Source organism: Pteronotus mesoamericanus, unplaced genomic scaffold, assembly GCF_021234165.1.
Source record: "Pteronotus mesoamericanus isolate MK-2021 breed Mesoamerican mustached bat unplaced genomic scaffold, CSHL_Meso_final scaffold_31, whole genome shotgun sequence".
In the NCBI taxonomy this organism is placed as follows: domain Eukaryota; kingdom Metazoa; phylum Chordata; class Mammalia; order Chiroptera; family Mormoopidae; genus Pteronotus; species Pteronotus mesoamericanus.
The window spans coordinates 16,668,777-16,683,880 of NW_026555312.1; the positions used below are offsets into that span (position 1 = coordinate 16,668,777).

General features: G+C 49.7%; 1 protein-coding gene across 5 annotated transcripts in view; it reads right to left on the bottom strand.

Annotated features, from left to right (window-relative positions):
* Positions 1–1,186: 1,186 nt before the first annotated feature.
* The window catches only part of PHACTR1 (phosphatase and actin regulator 1), a 514,659-nt gene continuing 500,741 nt past the window's right edge, over positions 1,187–15,104 (bottom strand). For all 5 annotated transcript variants that reach the window (XM_054591889.1, XM_054591892.1, XM_054591891.1 and 2 more), the window contains 4 exons: positions 12,120–12,181; positions 7,633–7,773; positions 5,357–5,433; positions 1,187–4,591 (listed from right to left, as the gene is read on the bottom strand). In XM_054591889.1, coding sequence (XP_054447864.1) covers positions 4,576–4,591; positions 5,357–5,433; positions 7,633–7,773; positions 12,120–12,181 — 296 coding nt within the window. In that variant the 3' untranslated portion in view covers positions 1,187–4,575. The remainder of the gene's footprint in view (positions 4,592–5,356; positions 5,434–7,632; positions 7,774–12,119; positions 12,182–15,104) is intronic.

A 15,104-nucleotide genomic window follows, 5' to 3' on the forward strand; every position in this document is an offset into this window, starting at 1 on the left:
TGGGGGTTCTGGCAAAGCTTCTCTTTCTAGCTCTTTCACTCTCCTGGATAAATGGAGTCAAATTCTGATGAATACATTTATTAAGTGAGAGCTCTGCGGGTGAGGAGAAGGAAGAACGAGGGAGAATCTCAGCCCGAAACTGAAATCCTTTCAGCAAACCTCTCGCCCTCTCCGCTGCAGCCGTCCCTGCGCCAGCATCCCGCAGCCTGCGCAGTTGAGCCCTGTGGGTGTGCTCTCATGCAATGTGGTGGGAGGCTGATTTCTAAAGGGGGTTTTGCTGATGTTCTCAGCAAAGACATCAGTGGTGGATGGGGTCACTCCGCTTTTCCCAGGCTGGAGGTTCCCAGGCAATGGAAAAGCAGCTCCCTTTGCATTGTTCTCTCAAGCCCTTGCTACTCGGAAGTGATTCCTGGGCTAGTGGCATCAGCATGCACCACCCCATGACCTGCACTTTGACAAGGCTCCTGGGTGATTCCCAGAAACGGTGCAGGAGAGCCATGCTGTGTGAGGTTGCCCTTTCCCAAAGCCACAATTGTATGTCGCGGGCCCCAGGACCTGTCATCAGCAATTTCCCCCACCTCGAGTGCAGCCAGAATGCATTGCAGCCCTGCTTGTTACGCCCAAACCTTAAAAAAAAAAAAAAAAGTTAGCACCAGAAGGTTACGTGATAAAGCTCTTTGTTTTGCAGGACAAATACTCAGCCTTCTGAAGAAAGGAGTCAGACAGCAGCACGCAGAGAGTTCAGTGGCAGGAAGCTCTTGCTTGGGGCAGTGACACGCCCTGAGGCACTGCGCTGAGAGGTGTCGGTATCTGATGCTACCTAGAGGGCTCTGAGTTACCACGTTAGCTCACACAGTCAGCACTCCCAGATTGCTATGGGGCGCAGAGAGTGGGGCAATGCATTTCAGACATTCTTAACACAAATGTATGGAAGAAGAAAGTCCTGGCACACAAATGTCATCTAGAAAATTAACTTCGGTGCAACAATCATTCCTTCCCCATCAATACCGGACACAGGGGATTGTCCTGTATCTCCAAGACCTGTACAGTTTTGCCAATGAGGTGACCTACCCCTGCCCCCGACCCCCTTCCCCAGCCAAGCTGTTTTGGGTGGTTGATAAGAACACACAGAAGGCAAGAAATGATTTTTTTAGATTTTTTTTGATTCGTTTTTAAAGAAACTGCATACATCATCAGAGACAAACAATAATTTAAATACCATGCAGTTTCTGTATGTACAAAACCTAGGCCATAGAGATCCAGTTTAATTTGTATTCTATTTACATTGTCTTCCTCATACAGCTGTCATCCGTTAAATTAGAACACGAGAGAGCGCTCCTATACAAAGAAAAACTATGTACAGACACCCGGGAAGCAACTGGAAAAAGCGACCGGTTTGGGGAGTAACAGACAAATGGGGAGAAAAACTCATTTAAGGTGACCTTCGCACACTGGCTGTGCACAGGGAGAGCTGGAGAGTCCATTCGTCGAAGCACACGCCACGGTTTTCATTCAGCAAATATAAATGCACGTTCATAAGCGGGAGAAAAATAAACTCAGAGGATTTTACCATGTCTACCATCACACCGTTTGGTTTCTCTAATCTGATATAAAGGCTAAAGTTTTAAAAGTTTTCCAGGGCTTTGAGGGCCGTTGGGGAGGAACCTAGCAATTTAGAAAGAGCACAGAGGCTGAGTGACGGCGCTGGTCTGTCATAGGTGCGACGGGGGGTCGGGCAACGGCTCATTTTCAGAAGGAAACATTCTGGTCGGAGAAATATCACATTTTTCCTTTCATGCTAATCCAAATGACAGGAGGCTCAACTGGAAATTTATACACAGATAATAAAACTTTACTTGAAACACAGCGTTTTCAGAAAAACGAATGCATTGTAAACCTGCTAGGCCATCGCTCTCCTCTCCGTCCCCCCACTGCCAGCCAATTAATGTCAATTTGTCATCTTGGAAAGTAACACACATATTTCAATCATCATAACAATGTGGCAAAAAAGAAATTTGGATAGATTTCTATAAAGACCTCAAGATTTCAGGAAAGGGAAGAGATGGCCAAGGGACCATCTGTGGTCCACTGAGGTTGCTGAGCCACTAACAATGGGTCTGAAATCGCCCACCTTCACGGTGGGTGCTCTCAGTGGCATGGAAGGTGCACCCCTAACTCCTGCAAGTGACTTCTGGAAAACGGTTCTCTGCAGGAAGAGAAGTGGAGCATGTGCTCAATTTCTTCCATGAACAAAGTGGACCGCAACAGTAGGGCACTTTGGGCGGAAAACCTGGACTGCTGGCTGGCTGGCTGGCTGGCTGGCTGCGGGGAAATTGATTTGGGCCACAAGTCCCCAGGGAATCTAAAAGGCCCAAGAGCCCAGGCCAGCAGAGAAGCCACTGGCCATGGTGGGAGGAGTCCAGGTCAGGGAATGAGTTCCCTTCGGACCGGCTCCTGGGCCGGGGGAAGGCCTGACCGTGCTGCCAGGGCACTGCGAGCCGTCGGAAGCACAGCTGCGAGTTAGAGGAAGCTCAGACTCAGCTCCTGGAAAGGCAGGCACCTCTGCCTAGAACACGTGCCCACCAAAGAGAAGTCAGATGAAAGAGCCCTACATATTTCGTCATATCATTTGCACATTCAGACGTCAGCAAGCCTTTTGGGAAGACAGTGCTCACAGCCGCACTAAAGTCCTGACCACACACATTTTCCCTGAAGAGTACTTCTATCCATGTCAGTAACTATTCAGATTCCACGTTCAAAGATAAAGGGGTCTAGTGGTGACATCCTCCTGGGGCTGGGCGGCAGCGTGCTCACTCCAGGTGTTGCGAGCAAAGCACGTGCAGCCTTGCAATGGCCGGTGGGCAGTGCCCGAAGAGCTGCCCGGAGCGCCGCCCAGATGTACACAGCTCCGCGGTAATGCTGGCCGTGGGAGCTGGGAATGCCTGCGGAGAGTGGGTGGCCTCCCTGATACATACCAAGAGTGACCTGTGTCCCACACGGTCTGAGGTGGGGACTGGTTACCTCTTTGCTGTGAAGGCCAAGCTGGCATCCGCCTACATCCTGGGTCTATGTGGCGGAGAGCGAACCACCCCCTGGAGAGATCATGGTAACTCTGAGGCCACGGCAGGAGGCCAGGCAGAGCCCGGCAGCGGAGAGCCCTACAGGCGGGCAGGAGGGAAAACAAAACTGCTGCGATGGGCCCCGTGAAGACAGCTGTTGGGGTTTGGGACTCGCTCTTCCTCTCACCGCACACGCTACCCTCGGTTAACAGAGCATGCTTTCCTGTGGTCCCAAGTGAGGGGGACAGTTAGGGATGCATCTCCAATCACCCTCACCAGCATCATGAAGACAAGGAAGGGTTCTCTGTGGATAAATATGAGCGGGGAGGTACAGCACAAGGCAGGCGTGGCTGGTGTCTGCATGATTCTGGCGTATGCCAAACCCTGGGGCTTTCCCATAGAGACTCTTCAGTGCAAAGAAAGGAGACTAGAAGGCCATCAAGTGGTTCTAGAGTACCGATCAGTCCATCAGTGACTGGAACACCAGCCTTTTAGGAATGGTCTCTGGCCTGCAGGCATTGGTCCTATACTCAGAAGCTATTAACTTCCAAGCCACATAGTCACCAGCCCTGGGGCACACAGAGAAAATGACACTCTTCAGCCAAGCAGAGTTTCTCACGGGAGGCTTCAGCCTTTGTGCCCTCAATATGGTCCTTATGCTCACACGCGTGGTACCATAGGCGCACCCTGGCAATGGCTGCTTGTGTGCGTAAGATCCTCTGGAATATTGGGCTTTGAATACAATGGGTCAGTTCACTTGAACTGAGCAGATGGCAACTTTCCCCTTCGACACCAGAGCTGCCTGGAAGGCAGCTCAGCCCTGTCTGAGGGGATGGACTAGGCATTTGGCATCAGGCTTGCACACCTGGAACACAAGCAACCTTAGGACTGACCAACTACAGGCTTCCCCAGAAAAAGGGCACTTCCCTTTTGCTCACTGTATGGAGGGTGGCCAGAGGGAGAAAGGTCAGGGCAACTGAGCCAGTGCACCCTCTCAGCATCCTCCTCCTAAGGGGACCCCAAACCAGAAGCCACGCCTGCCGCCAGTGTGTTTGGCCATGTCTAGAAGGCCAACCAGATCATTCGCTTCACAAAGTCCTTCCCAGCCCACGCCTACCGCCTTGGCTTTCTTTGGACTTAGGTGACAGACACTTTCGAGGAAGAGGTCCCCGGAGCCCAAGTGAACGTGGAGCCTGCCGGGTCCGGCTGGAGAGGACCAGGGCTGCTCCGAGTGCCAGAGAGTCTTCGGTGAGGCCCCGCCGGTGCTCGCAGTGCTGCCAGGGACGAGTGCAATCTGGGGTCCGTGGTTGTGCCATCAGCTCTGACCGCAGAGCAGTAGCCATCGCGTTTCGCAAACAGAATCCTGATTGTGTTTCCTTTTATTTTTCTTCTTCTTTTTAAAAAAGGCAGTTCAGAAGATTTACATTGTGATGGGGAAGTGAATAAATACCAGCACTTATGGTTCTTATAAATTTATGTTTTGAAGACAGCATAGCACTCAAGAGGAATTTGACTGTTAAGGTCGGTGAAACCTAGGAAAACAAATACTTAAATCAAGACCAAGTATCTGCCAAAGGTATCCAGTTATCCTGCGGTTATCCTGGCCAAGCTTTCCATCCTCAGACTCAGAGTCTTTGTTTCTGACAGCGAGAGGGAATTTTAAATCTCCAACCAGAGGCACATGCCCATGGAGCTCCTCAGGTACACGAGGCCCACCGAATTCACCTTCAGGTTTGAAACAGTTTAACCTGGACACCTAGGGACTAATCAGATGGCCCTGCAGTCCCCAGCCCCGACTCAGCAGTGAGGCGGAGAACTTGACTGCGTGTCTCCAAGCCCAGGCACAGTTTCTCTAAAGGTTCCCCAAAGGAGGGTGTCATAAGGATTGTCAATGGCTCTGTCACTGACTAGCCAAGTGACCTTATATAAGACCTGCCAATCTCTCTGTGTTCAGTTTTTCCAAGCATTATTACCACATAGGACCACCAGACAGGATGACATGGAATCCGAGAAGTGAACCAGGTTTGGCCTCTCCTGACTGGCTGAGAGTTGACACTGATCTTTTCTCCTCAGCTTAAGTTTTTGTAAAAACACCTAGGCTCTCAGAAGGTGGCTTTTAGGCTGGGCCTTTAATGCCCCTTCCCCTAGTTTCAGTAATTGCAGTGGGGACCAAATGCTAACCTTTCTTCATCTTCCCCTTCACGGCACCCATCACACCGCCTGTGATCCAGAAACAGACAGGTTGTTTGGAAGTAAATGTTACCATTTGAGGGGGGAGAACCACAATTGATACCAACCTTGTTAGATGTCTACTCAATTCGTGAACTTCCATTTCAGTACTTTTAAACTCATTGAGTTCCTTTCGAATGGCAGCCTGGAAGAAGAGAGGCCATGAGTATGCAGAGGAGGCAGATGGGAAGTTCACTTTTTATTTCATTTCTAACAATATCTTTTTTTCCTTTGACAAAGCCATACAAAATGCATTCTTTCACTGGGGTAGAAAAAAATCACCTGAGGTATCCTTTAGAACCTACTAAGGCTCCCCATACCCTTAAATTTAAATTGCAAATGATTTCGTATGCAGTCTTGCCCAGAACATCTCTTCCTTCCTCTCGTCACCGGGCTGTTTCTTCCAGACACCCACAGTGCATGTGCACCTGCCCCACCCTCCTGGGCTCCCAGGCACACGTTTCAATGTCAACCGCTCTTCTTCCTCAGGTACACCGTCTTAACTCATCTCAGCCACAGCAATGCCTCCCGACGGATATTTCTAGAAGGCGTGAGGACCCTCGCACCCTACACCCCCAGGTCCCTTTGATCTATAAAGACTCCGCTCTTTCATGACTTGCTTGACGCTAAGATAATATTTTTCACATTACGGGTATATGAGATGTCTTGAATAACCTTAGCATAGTCTGAGATGAACGTGAAGAACCTCGATCTTACAGCACTGCCCACTGACCTGGCTGGCTGCGAAGGCAGGTGAGGAGGGTCTGGAATACAAGGATGCCTAGGGTTGGAGGAAACTTCATTCCTTCCCCAGGGGCTGAAAGTTTAAACACGTGCCCTTTTGTAGAGCTCTTTCTGAGACTGATAACTTGCTTTGGTGGGAATATCACAGCAGCAAGAGTTTGAGGGTGGAAAAGCCTTTAGGTAGCATCAGACAGGCTCCCCTTAGGGAAAGTAAGCACACTAGTGTTTAACTGCCAGCTTATAAGCTTCTGGAAGGCACTGGGTCTTGTGCTTCTGTCCCCAGCAGCCTGGGAGGAACTGGATACGTTCCCCACCTAACGGTTCCTCAGAGCTTGGGCATGTGCATGTGCAGTCGCCTTGCACTTTCTTGTGGCATCTGCAAGACCCTTACGCTCGGTAAGCAAGCACGCTGCAGCACGAGTGTGGGCAAGAGGACGAGGGCCAGGGCCCTCTGCTGTTGGCACGACAGACACAACTGCGTCAGGGGCTGGTTGTGTCTGTGCCAGTTCCTGGGGGCGTGCGCCATGAATTCCTGTACAGGGCAGAGACGAGTGCTGTGTGTAAGAAGGGGGCAGTTTTCCACTCATCGGGGCCTGTGTTGACTCCCCTACTTGGGAGGCCATTTCTGGGAGGTCTGTGCCTCTGGCCATGCCAGTGTCCCCCAAATGCAGCAGCTTCCCTCCGCTTCTCTGCAATTCCTTGATCCAGCCAGAGTCCGGGCTGTACTGACGTCCGCCTGTCTGGCATGTAAAGAAGCCACTGGCTTCGAGAAGTATGGGGCCAAGAAGGCAGGACTCTTTAGGAGAAGATGCAGTGTACCCCAGAGTTACCTGTTGTCATGTGTACATTGGACAGTCATTATTTTAGACTGTTTTTTTTTAAAAAGGTCTTTAGCCCCCCATTTCCCCATGATGACTGGACTAGAATCACAAATCCAAGCAGAGTTTCATGGTAACACAGAGCCTAATGGACAGGTGAGAATGACTTATCATTCGCCTCCCTGCATTTCTTTGAAAACAAACTCAACTTCAGATTACTGTTGTTCTTTTTGTTTTCCAAATCAATGAGGGTTTCGTGTAGCAAGGCATGTTTTGTGGTCTGTGCTTTGTGTCTGGTTTTTGCCATTAGGTTACAAGAACTGCAAGCACAGTGACTTGGTTCCCTTTTGGTTTTGTGACTCCCCCGTTGGGCGCTGAGGACAGCGCCCTCCACACTGAACGTCTGCAGTGAGCTTGGAGCCTCCTGCTCTTGAGCTGCTCTGTGCCCGCCCAGGTGCTATTCTTTTCTCTGGGCACAGCCTCCCACACTCCTTTTCCTTCTGTAAAGCAGCACAGTGTATGTGCCCATTTTGTGCCTTCTCCAGAGCAGTGAAGAATCAATTTGGTGACCTCTGCAGATTATCTGGAGCCTGGGGAAAGGTTCTGGGGCAATGGGACTCTCTGCCTGCTCAGCGGGCACAGAGTGCTCCATTGCCGGGACCATGACCGTGGCTTTGCTGTTGGTTTCAGTACAGCATCCCAGGCAGCAAGCAAGAAGCCCAGTCTAGGGGCAAAACCAAGGTGCGGGTACCTGCTACCCCTCTCCTTGCCCCTCTGCTTACTTTGTCGGCAGCAGTGAGGCGGGTCCATGGCTTGTCGGCCCTGCGGTCATAGTCCTGAGCATCAGCCACCTCCACATAGTCGCTGAAGCGGATGAGGATCTTTCTTTCCCGAAGTTCTTCCACTGTGGGCCTTTGGCTGAGCTGCAGGAGGAAGAGAGTTGGACGCAGTCAACCAGAGAAGTTTAGAACTGTTTGTGGATTTATAGGTGTTACAGATGAGGCTCAGAAAGGCAACTGACACATCACACAGAGAGGGAGGGCCGGGGCCGGGTGGAGACCCGGGGCTCCTGACTCCTGCACCCAGGACTTTTCTAGAACTGAGAGAAGGAGAGGGAGAGATGCTATTTCTTGAGCTGCTTTCTAGCCCATCCAGGTGGACAGTCTGGCTGTCTCTTCCTTAGAAACACTGCGGTGTCTCGGCCTTTGCAAGCAGCTGGTCCATCTCTGAGTGTGGGTGTCTGTTGAGGATGTTTCCACATCTGTCTTGCTTCTCGCACCAGATGACAGGAATCTTACACAAAGGTTTTGTCTTATGTTCGATTTGTGGATCTACATCTGTGTGTCAAATGTAGTGCTCTCTGAAAGATGGGTTTGCAAATCATGTTTTAGATGTATGTTTTAGACACAAAAAAGTGTACATGCAAGCTCTGGGTTATGCCAGAGTGGGAATTTGGAGACTCTGCTCCTCGAGAAGTTCAAATGAAAGGTCAGCCCACTGAGGCAGAGCTGGGCTGTGTTTATGCCAAGGAAGCCTGAGGACGGGCCTCTGGATGGGTCTGTGGTGAGGGAATGAAGCACGTAAAAAGAGGATGCGAATTTACTTAACTATCTCCCTATGTCTCCCACTAGTGCCCTTTTTTGTACTTTAACAACATAAGGCTGATGTTTCTGTTCTCTCTTCCTGTCACTAGATGGGTTTCTTCTGGAGCAACATGACCGCCCTCTCTTTAGGATGTTGTCAATTCATGTTTGATTGATATTATCTAAAAGCAATTCATGTTTAACCAACATTATTTAAAAGCAATTTTTCCTCCATGCCTTAGACTGTATTTAATTCTATTAATAGAAAATGTGGTCAGATAGAATCTTACCACAAAGGCTGATAAAACAAACACACACAAGGGAATCCAAACACCCTGTCTTACTATGCACCTGCCACGCCTTGGCTGGTGTCAGAATGCTCCACCCTGCTGCCCTTGGGCCTCCAGCAAGAAGCATCATTAGGTGCCTGCCTGGTTGGTTTTAACTAGGATGGTGATGGGTTTGGAGAGGCTTAGGGCAGGACCAAGGCAGCTGGCCACGTGCTCTCGGCCACTGGTGGGAAGATCTGGGGATCAGAGGCCTCTGGGGCCCTGGCAGGGCCCGCCCGCCGGCCTGGACCGCTTGTGGCTCCCCCTCAAGGTGGCTTTGGTCTATCCTGAGGCAGCCCTGGCTTTCCTGGGATGGGACGTCTCGGCACCAGTGCTGGCCGGTTGCAGGAAACCACAGGCCTCCCAGGCTCCACAGCTGGGGTTTTTGTAAACAAAAATGGAGGTCTGGCCTGACTCTAGAATGTGAGTGTAGGGAGCTTTTGTTCTACCATTAAAATACACAAAACCATTTAATGTTTACCATATTTACCCCAGATAAAAAAGGATTCCTACTCAAAACCCCCAGTTCGTGTTGTTTAGGACTAGCAAGGTTTACCCCAGTGTGTTGGACAAAAGGTATTATTTTCTGGAAATCATGACCTGGGTTTTACTAATAGCCTGTTGATGGCAGAGTCTGGAGTGAACAGAAAACTGTCAGCTCTGAAGGTCAGGGACAATTTTTCATGCCAGAATCCCTTGGGACCTTAGACACGAGCTCCCCAGGTCAATGAGGCCTTTGCCCCTGTGCTGAGGGAGGGAGCGAGGAGGGGACCCACTCCTGCTGGGAGAGGCCCAGGTGGTGAGTGGGCCGACTGACCAATGGCCGCGGGGACTGCATGGGAGCGTGGGCTCCTACCCCTGCCATGTGGGGCTCAGGAGATGTCCCTGAAGCTTGTGGCTGGTTGTAGCCGTGGGGCATATGAACCCGAGGCCCCTTCTCAGATGCTCAGGAAACAATCTTGGTGGCCAAAGTTGATTTTCTAGGCATGATGGACTGGAAGAAGAGGTCGGGAGCAGGGGTTGGTAGCCCTATGTGTCAATCTATGGCAGCAATATAATTTGCAAACAAGTACTCAACAAAGAGCAATTAGTTGAGACCCAAATTTCAGTATTAATATAACCTGACCCAAGTGGATTTCCTCCCTCCCTCCCTTTCTCCCTCCCTCTCTCCCTCCCTCCCTCCTTCCCTCCTTTCCTTCCTGATTTCTTCCCATTCATCTATCCATTTAGCTAGCTAGCATTTTTTTTTTCCTTTGGAAGGGGAGGCAGGCCTTTACTAAAAGACAAAACATAATTTTTAGGAGAGTATAAATTTTGCTGAAGAAAATGACTGGTCTGTTGCTATCAGCATCAGTGACTATTCTATTTTTCTCCCTAGAACATTAAAATTAAATAGAACTGCATTGAGGGAATCCTTGGGCAGAGGGTAAGTTACTGAAAGGTAGCTGCCTTCACTGGCATCTGGTCTTGGTGTGACAAAGGCCCATGAGAAAAAGAACTTGCCCGGAGCCAGCAGGTGGTGGGTTCCCTACCTGCTGGCAGGCTCGCAGCTCTGCCAACAAAGAGAGAAGTGAAAGCTTCTTCTAGTCTCTCCCTTAAAACAGTGACCTCCCCACCCCCTACTCAAGCTCATTATTTCTAATTTCCCAAGCCAGTCCCTGGGGAGGGAAATGCTGAAATTGCAAGGCAGTGTTCCTGGCAGGAGGAGGGGCAGGAAACCAAGAGGGAGAGGCATTTATTTATCTTGCCTTGGAGACCAACGGAAAAGTTGGCCTCACTGAGGTGCTTGTCCCTGGGGCAATGCCCTCAAGGCATGGGTGTGGGCAGCACCCTCCTCCTGCCGGGCTATGCAGTTAGTCAAGTTTTCCTCCACAAAATTATATACTCTTTTTTAAAGAGATAAGAATTAGATGGATGTTTAAGTATTTCCCTTACGCTAGTGTTTAGAAACTCTAGAGTTCAGGAGAATTCTTAGGTCCTGGCAATCAACTCCGGTGAACTTTATGAAAACTGGATTTAAAAATTTTTCTGAATGTCTCTCGACCTTTGTGTATCTGAAATGAGCCTCTGTATGATAGCACAGTCATTTCAAGGTCACACTTAGAACACGCTTATGCGTCTCCCTTCCCCGCCCCCATCCTCCTCACTACTCAGTCTCAGGGCAAAGGGTGCCCCACGTCCACCGACTGGGTGGCCTTACGGATGTAAAGAATCAGACCGTGATTGGGGTGAGGGCACCTGGCTGAAGAGAGGTCACATAGCTCTTGTCCTGGTTCCCACCACGGGGACACTGGCCTGTCATTGGCCTTTCAGGCCCTTGTTTATCCTGCCCCTTTTGACTGGGACGGCATTTGGCTTGTCACCCGAAGTTTGGGATGCTCTAAGGGAGAGTGTAGAGAAACAGAAGTCATCACCTTAATAATTGGTAGGATATTTTAGGATCTTTGAATTTCTGCCTTTGTGTAGTATTTCTAGGGAGAAAAACCTGTTAATAAACCTTTAAAAAATAATTTTAATGGGACTCTCAACTGTCTGAGATTTGAGAATCTTTCTCTTAAGATGATCACTATAGGAGGCTGATTAAAACCACTCTCTTCAGATAGGATATAATATTACATCTTGTGTGTCATCAATTAATTAAACTTGTCAACATCATCCAAGAATAGCCTCAAATAAGAGTTTATTATTAAAAAGGACACTCAGGTAGAATTAAATCCATTTGGGTCTATAATGCATTGCCAAGCCATCTATTTTGGATGTGAAAAACATAAAAATTTCAGCTTTATGGCTTTTTTTCCCTAAGTGTTTTTCAAACATCTTCAAAATATTTATCAGTACTTTAAGATTTTTCCTAATTCAATACTCAAAATAGGAGTTAGCATAATAAAGTCAAATAGTTCTTCACTAATATGTAGGGAAAAGTCTCAGGGAAGGCAAGGAAAACTCATATGTTCCCAAGGTCATAGCAAATAACTTGTATTTGTACTACCAATTTTGACAATGAGTTTCCAAATGCTTGATGGGATAACAGTAGATTTTTAAAAATAAAATGTGCACTGTAATTGCAAATATAATGCACTTGACATCAAATTGCTTGGGGGAAGGTGAGGGTCACAAAATCAAGCAACATTGAATGTCACCAGACAAAAGGACTGAAGGTCATGCAGATGAGTTGACCACGGTCCCCTGGAAAGGTCCTGTAGAGTCAAGGCAGCTGCATGCTGACAGCGAGACGTGGAAGCACAAACGTCGCTTCCAAGGGGACGGGCAGCTGTGAGGCCACTGGGACCAGCAGGGGACACGGGAGTGGAAAGCACCCCCCGCCCCCTCCCAGCTCTCGGTGGAGAGTTTTCTCACCTTTCGAGTTAGCCTCCTCTTGATCTCTCTTTTCTCCTCTTGTTCCTCTTGTTCATTCCGAGCTGAAAGAAACATTGAAGATGCTTTTGATTTTGTAAACAGTGTTGCACGCAGGAGCTTACTCTGAACCTTTGCTGCTCTAGGCTGAGCACCTCACAATGTGGAAAGGGGAAGAGAAAGTATCCTACCCTGGCCATACTTCTGCCTTTGGGGGCACTTTCCAAACTGCCTGCATCGTTTCAAGGTGGTGGTGAGCAGGCTGACCATCTTATTTTGGTTTCTTTCTGTCACACGGGTTTCGGGTCTCCGAGGCAGAAACGCAGGGTGAGAAGGGTGGCTTCCGAGGCAAGGAGGGAGGTCCTAGAGCAGCGGGGATGCGCCACCAGTGACGGGGCGCTTGGGGAGAGGCACGGCTCCCTTCTTTGGCCAAGTCTTGGGCCTCCTTCCACTCTGCCTCAAGCCTCACAGTGACTGCAGGGGCTCATTGTGATGTGGCCCTTGTGTCTGGTGCACTGTGCAGAGTAGAACCCAAGGCCGGCCCCACGGGGTGCCTGTCACCTGTCCGGACACAGCGAGGTATGGCTAATGCCAAACACAAGTCTGGCTGCACAGAGAGGAATTTCAAAACGCTCACCTTTCGCAAGCCCTGACTCCATGAATTCTTTGAATCTTCCAAGAAGTCCACTGAGCATGTGTGAGGCCAGAGTGTGGGGCACAATTGCCTGCGTTTAGACTTTTAAGGACCGTCTCAGACGAACAGAGTCCAGAGCCTAAATGTTGTCAGCTTAATATGTGGGATGACTTATTCATCTGATGTTTAGAGGGCCGCAGGTAGGAGGGTCTGGGGAAGGGAGCAGAGATGTGGAGGGCAGAGAACGTGGGCTTATTCCTCCTTTCGAGATAACCGAACAACCTGGGTACATCAGTTGCCTTCCAGGCCTTGGAATGGAAGCATGGCTACAGGAATAACATTGTCTAAAACCATGGAAGTCCAAGAAGGTCCCTGGTTCTCACCCACTGGATTTAGGACGGCATGAGTGAACGGCAGCTCCTCCAGCTGATGTTGGTGCAGGGCACGCCAGGAGTACCCCGGGCACTTGTTCTCTCCTTGTGAAATCACTAGTGTTAAGCTATGTGTCAATTACTAAGTTGATATATCATGTCAGTGCACACTTGCCATTCAGTTGTCTCAGTACAGGGCAGACCTTTAAAAGAGGGAAGCCGCTGTGCATGGAAGCGGGGTCCCACCCTGCCCTTCCTCATCAGCCCTGACAGCAGGAACCGCAGCCACAGCCAACTCCCGCCGAAGGCGGCCTCCCCTCCCGCTGGAAGGGGAACACAGGTCAGAGCAGAACTCAGGCCCTCGAGCGACAGCCCCAGGGGCATGGTTTGGCTGCCCGTGGGGATCAGGATCTTGTCCGAAATGCCCACGGCTTACTGTGGGCCGAGGTCACCAGAGGTCCCCACTGCGCCCTGCCCCACAGGGTCCCAAACCACCCATGCAGGAGCGCCTTCCTTTGGGTTGAAAGATCCTATCTCCCTCTCAGAGTTCCTTGAAAAATGTAAATTTTTTTTTCAGATAAAAGCCCATTAAACTAGTCAGCCATTAATATCTTAATATGAACTAATCTATCAGAGACAAATAAGATGGGAGGCAGACGGCCAGACCCAGAAGAAGGGGAGCACCCAGACAGCCACGTCCGCAGGTGGGAGGGAGGGAGGGAAGGTCCAGTCTGCATGGTGGGTGCCTAGGAGGCAGCTCATGGCACGTGGCTAAGCTGCACAAGCTCACGGAACATTGAGGTTACGAGGGGCCTAAGAGGCCACCTAGTGTGCCACTCTCAGTTTGTAAATGAGGATGTGAAAGCCCAGGGGAGTTAAGTGGCTGCTCACACCACACACAGCTAATTAGTCAGACAAACAGCCCAGCTCTATTTTTCTCACTAGAAGACATGCCTCTTCCCCTGCCACCTTTTGCGTGGAGCTGGCCCTCCTCCTCCTCACTCCTGGTTACTGGCCTCAGACTCTCTTCGGGGATTTCTCACGCTGCAGGCCCCTTTCCATGCCATGAATGGCATTCTGTGTCACAGCACGGAACCATCATCTCCTATGTGCATTTCTTAGGTCCCTCTCAGGGGTGGGGCCCCGAGGCCATCTATGGAATCTATACCTGTAGTTCAAAGCCATTGACAAACCCAGGGTATGTTTTCTCAGGCCAGTGGAACCAAGACAACCCCATTGGGCAAGTGGGAAGAGAGGCCAGGAAAGGCCTACGATGTCATCGCCTGCTGCCTCCATCAGAGTGCGCTCATTATGTGCTCAGATGTGCACGGTGCCTCCCTGGGCGCTGAACAAAGCAAGCCCTGTCCACAGGGCCAGCGGGGTGGGGCTGGCAGGCAGACCCAGACTCCGGCTCACCACAGAGCCTGACGTCTCTGTGCACCTTCTCCAGGTGCCCCAGCGAGGTGGTGTTGCAAATGATTGAGAGCTCAGGAAGTTTTAGAACAATTTGTTTGAGGGTGCTTTCTTAGCCCACTAAAAATTTGTTTCACAATCAGATTGGGAAAATAAAAAAGAAAAACATAGTTAGGAAAACAATGTTCCAGGACGCAGGGAAAGAATAAGAACCAACAGGAAAAATGAGTTTATTTCCAAAAAGGTTTGGAATTGTGAAATGATCAAGTTGGATCCACTCAAGTAGTTCTTGAATTTGCAGCTATTTGAACGGGATAAGAAGAGGAAATAGAAGGAAACATGGAAATAATCTTTTAAGTCTCTTTGGTCTCCTGGATCTAAGACCCCCAGGCTTACTCAACTGTCTCTAGGATTTGAGTATTTTTCTGGGCAGAAATAAAAACCCAATGCAAGGGCCAGCCGTGATCTCCCAGGGACCCATGTAAGCTAGGTGAACTGGGGATTTGATAGTCCTTCTTTCCAAAACCCGTTTTTGTTGTGAGAACTATTTTCCAAAACCTGAACAATCCC